Source organism: Cupressus sempervirens, chromosome 5 (genome assembly GCF_028749045.1).
Source record: "Cupressus sempervirens isolate cs-2001-9-10 chromosome 5, ASM2874904v1, whole genome shotgun sequence".
Classification (NCBI taxonomy): domain Eukaryota; kingdom Viridiplantae; phylum Streptophyta; class Pinopsida; order Cupressales; family Cupressaceae; genus Cupressus; species Cupressus sempervirens.
The window spans coordinates 658,673,130-658,677,771 of record NC_143122.1 but is presented as its reverse complement, the minus strand read 5'-3'; the positions used below and the strand labels follow the sequence as shown (position 1 = coordinate 658,677,771).

The 4,642-nt window shown below is 32.4% G+C and overlaps 1 protein-coding gene across 1 annotated transcript; it reads right to left on the bottom strand.

Moving 5' to 3' along the window:
• Nucleotides 1-2,100: 2,100 nt before the first annotated feature.
• On the bottom strand, nucleotides 2,101-3,078 carry LOC149557603 (uncharacterized). Its single transcript, XM_089786011.1, has 2 exons — nucleotides 2,774-3,078; nucleotides 2,101-2,684 (listed from the first exon to the last, which is right to left on the bottom strand). The coding sequence occupies exons 1-2, from the start codon at nucleotides 3,039-3,041 to the stop codon at nucleotides 2,353-2,355; spliced, it is 600 nt and encodes a 199-aa protein (XP_089642137.1). The 5' UTR covers nucleotides 3,042-3,078; the 3' UTR covers nucleotides 2,101-2,352.
• Nucleotides 3,079-4,642: the final 1,564 nt, after the last annotated feature.

Below are 4,642 nucleotides of genomic sequence, written 5' to 3'. Positions count from 1 at the left end.
TCTTTGATACATGGATTTTTAAATATTAGATTCCCTTTTTTTATTTATGTATGTTGAAGGCTTAAGATGGAGACATTATGAAACATCATCATTATTATTTTATAAATGAGTCCTATAAAATTTAAGGTTTATGAGAAGTAAGGAAGGTTGTATGCATTCATTATTTAACCAAGATAATATAACCATAAGTCTATTTTTCCCTATTCTATTATGGCAATGATTGTAATGATATAATATTGCTTCTTTTATACATTTATATAAAAAAAATTGTTTTGATTATGTAAAAAATGGTTTTAAAGGATTCAAAACCTTTAACAAAGGATCAAAGAAATAAAACATAAAAGTTTAGATAATAAAAGGCCTTAGAGTACATAAAAACAACAACAGGAATAGGATGCAGTAAAAGGCAACAAAAGAAAAGCAAGACGACAACTCCTAGACACCTACAAAGTCTTCAACAGGTCTACAGCTTGATCTACCCGAATGTTCATATTTTTTGCAAAAGCTTTCATTTCATTGAGATTTTTCGCTTCCACTCCTCTAATATTCTTGGAATTGACCCTTGTGCACTTGCTCAAGCCCTAGTCCTCATTCACAACAAGGGAATCTTGGCCTTTACTTTGTTCCATCTTGTTCAACAAGATATTACAATTAACATGCATAAATTTGTTGATTTTAGCACCACAAAGAAGTTGAATCTCTTATGGTTTTAACAATTATGTAAAATTAATTTCAAATATGTGGTTGAATCAATATTTCAAAATGTAACATTCCTTCCATTTAGAAACATTTATAGAATAGATCAAATGATCTAAGAATAAACTTAAGATAAATATATATGTAAGAATTATTTAATGACACATAAAATATTTAAAGTAAATGTCGATCGTAAAAGCTAAATAATGGGTCATATGATAGACTATTACAAATAAATTATATGATAAATTATAAATCCATTTTATGAAAGAAAAAAGTGATCAAAATAAATAGGACAAGAGATGTTGGGGAGACTAATGAAATATGAAAATAAAATAGACAAACGAAAAGAAAATCAGATCTCAAATGGTAATTTACATGGAGAATAAAATTTGCAAGGAAAATCCTAGATTAGATTTGTCAATCTATATGAGCAAGAAATATATTCTTTTACTAGTATTAGTTTAATTGAATAAGAAAATAATTAAACTAACTTAGAATGCATGGATCATATAATAAAATATTGATATTGAAAAATAGCATATAAATGAATATATATTTTAGGTTTGGTACATAATTGTCTACTATATTATCATAAATTTTAAGCAATAATATAGAATCAAAACCTCTCATATGTGTTGAAATCATACCATATTTAAATTTAAAATATATTTCTTTTAGAATTTGTCTAATTCAATCCTAGTTCCATTTATGTATAAGATTTTTCTAATTTAATAAATCTTAAAAGTCTTCTATTATCCTTCAACTTTTTAATATCGAAGTTTAATAATTTTATTTCGATAAACATGATTCAAAGGATCATTGACATGAGATTAGAATAGTTTCTTCTAGATAAATCTTGATAGTGATTAAAATTAACAACAATGAGAACTATAAAACAGAACATACACAATGTAGGTAACTAATATTATAATAATAGAAAATATGTTCCTTTTCAAAAAATTAAATATATCTAATAATTTTCTTTCTATGAATAAGTGTATATTTAATGTCATTAAATATCATACTATAATATATACTGTAATACTATATTAGATTAAAATACCTCATATGGACTAATAAAACACTAAAGAAGTTTAAAATAATAATTTTGTTATTTGTGTTCATTCTTGCATAGTTTGCGATTATTATTATGTCAAAACATACATCTTAAACTCAAATGATTCTAAACTAGAAAAAATAAAAACTAATCACATAATAATTTAAATTAAATTAATATATTATTGCAGTGAAAGCATCCCAAACCAAAAAAGAATTAAAAGAAGCATAGCACGGATATGCATATTTCACAATCACAAAGACTAAACAAATGCAATCCTTTTTTATTGCGAAAGATGTAGGAGACAAAATTGCCTGCAATTTCATACACCACACTCGAACAAGTTCACACCGAAATCAACTTCAATTTATGGTGGGAATTCAAATACATACGTAAGATTCATGCAACAGGGTTATCACAGACATGCCATATTGCAGAACAACATGGAAGTATATCCAGACTGAGATCACCGTTAGCTTATTCATAGTGGGAGTTCATACAGACATCAAATATGAACATAATATGACGATGATGGAGGCGAAGGTGGAGGTGGTAGGACTAACATAGTAGTACTAATGAGTAGTGAGTGTTGAAATTTATGGGCTGCACTGGCCTGGGACAACATTTTTGTTATCGCCAAACCTCACATCCTTCTGGCCATTGTAAGACTCACCGGAAGATTCAGGGTAGCCAGTGGGTCCATCCATTGATGCTCGGCGCTCGGGGCCAAAGTAGAACACACCGGAGCATGATACAACTATTCCGGGCACCCCTCTCTCGTACGCTCTCTTGATGTCGTCGGAGTCAGCCCTCTGCTGTGTCTTGCCAGCGAAGGGATGAGTGTGGAAGTCTGCCACCAGTTTGTAATGCTCGCTGCTCAGCACGGCGTCCTTCTCCGGATTGTCCAGCTCAATCTCTCCACCTGCTCCTGGAATACACAGATTCTCACTGTCAATCATAAGACATGAGACATTATGGTTGTATTACAAAATGAAACGAGTATCACATATGACAAACCCTGGGTAGAGCGGTCTTTTGAGGCGTGCTGGACAAGGAGATATTTGTGCTCGTCGGGATAGTTGGAGTCGGCATAAATCCACCCTCCTCTCACTTGGGCGGATTTAGGGTTCTGCGCAAAGCTTTCCTTCCACGCGGTGCCCAGTGCTTCTTGAACATCCTTGTCTGCTAGGATATCTGTGACCTTCGGAGCGTTGTTATTTGCTGCTAAAGCAATGTTTAAGATACACAGAGCAGCAACTAATGAGAAAAGAGCACGTCCAGACATTGTGAAGCTCAATATATTCAACAACTGTGTTGTGTGTATTCAACGAGATGATATGGCAGGTATTTATAAAGAAGATGAGCAAAGTGCTGATAATGGACATCTGTGGCAGAGAGAGAGAGAGAGAAAGAGAAAATAGAGATTTTAGTGCAAGGTGACTAAGATGCAACAATGGATCCATAATCTGAAGCAATAGATGGTGAAATGAGATGTAAAACGACGTGAGGGTCCAAAAGTTGCATGTCGACATTTATCACTAAACTACAGATAAAATGAGTTTCAAGCTGGCTGGAGAGGGTGGCATCCTCGTCATTTCGTGTTGTAAAATACCCAGCGAATGTCTCTGTTAGTATAATGATAGGTTAATAATTATCATAAATACTGGAGAATCTAATGTAATAGATTCTAATATCAGTTGTTTAGGATTTGCATGGCTATTCAAATCATGTAACGGCGATTTTTTCTCCTAGTCGTCATTTGTTTTTTCATAATTTAGGAGACCAATTTGTTATGATAAGTTGCTAATCAGAGATCGTTCTTATTATCGGTTATCTTTTCGTCGGTCGATATAATTTGTCCTTTAATCAATATAAAATAGTCACAGTGCATTATAGCAAAAGTTGCGTCACAGTGCATTATATCAAAAGTTGCGAGCTGGTTTTAATAAGTTTGAATTGAATTCTTGATAGGGTTCAGTTCCGGTTTTTAATATACCAACGGAAACAGAACGTAAAGCAAACAAACAAGTTGTTCAAGGAAATTAAAATATGAAAGATCAAGTCTAATGAATATTTAATCCAAATCTATATTATCTTTATTTGCAAAGGTTCGGCTCGTAGATGAGAGTGTAATTTAGGAGAATATTTCTCCCTTCTTTATACAACTTCCTGACTTAGAGTTTACATATAACGGAGAGGGATAAGAAGCTCCACTTGAGGGTCTATAGTGAAAGGCAAATTTAAAATAAAGTTTAAACAAACCAATGAATTTAGATAGTTAGAAGTTTCATAAGTGGAGAAAAAGGATTTTTTTTGGAATGTCTAAGAACCACTCTAAATATATAGAGTTGATCATTGAATTGAATTTGTATTATACATCATAGGATCTTAGGAATATCATATGTTGCAAGAACAATAGAACAACCTTCATAACCTACCAACTACTTGACTAGGATTGATCACTAACTTGATACATGATCTTACCAACTAGAGCTTTCAACATATTTACTTTCACTAAAATGCAAGAAAGTGAACTATGGGTAATGGTTTTAGAAATTGGGTCAACCTAAGAAATCCTTCGTGAACGTTACCAATAGCCTCACAAGTAAAAGTACCATATCATAATGAAATATAAAATAATCTCATCCAAAGATGCACAATGTTAACAGACTCCTTTAAAGAATTGGAGGAAGGAGGCCAAGGGTGAGCAAGCAAGGATGCATGTCCCACATCAAAACTATCATTCAACCAAGGTTCTCTATCATTAGAACAAAAAAAATAAGCCACAAAGAAACCTCTTGGAAAAAGGTAATTTTTATCCTAGCCTCAATCAAATGATGTCAGTGAAAAAATTTGTTGATGCATCTTAAAGAGATAAGATCATGG

What these genes read in the sequence shown, in the direction of transcription:
- LOC149557603 (XM_089786011.1), bottom strand. Translation starts at nt 3,041, where the DNA reads ATGTCTGGACGTGCTCTTTTCTCATTAGTTGCTGCTCTGTGTATCTTA. An exon ending in AAAAGACCGCTCTACCCAGG is followed by an intron (nt 2,685 to 2,773) that starts GTTTGTCATATG and finishes TGTGTATTCCAG; the next exon opens with GAGCAGGTGGAGAGATTGAG.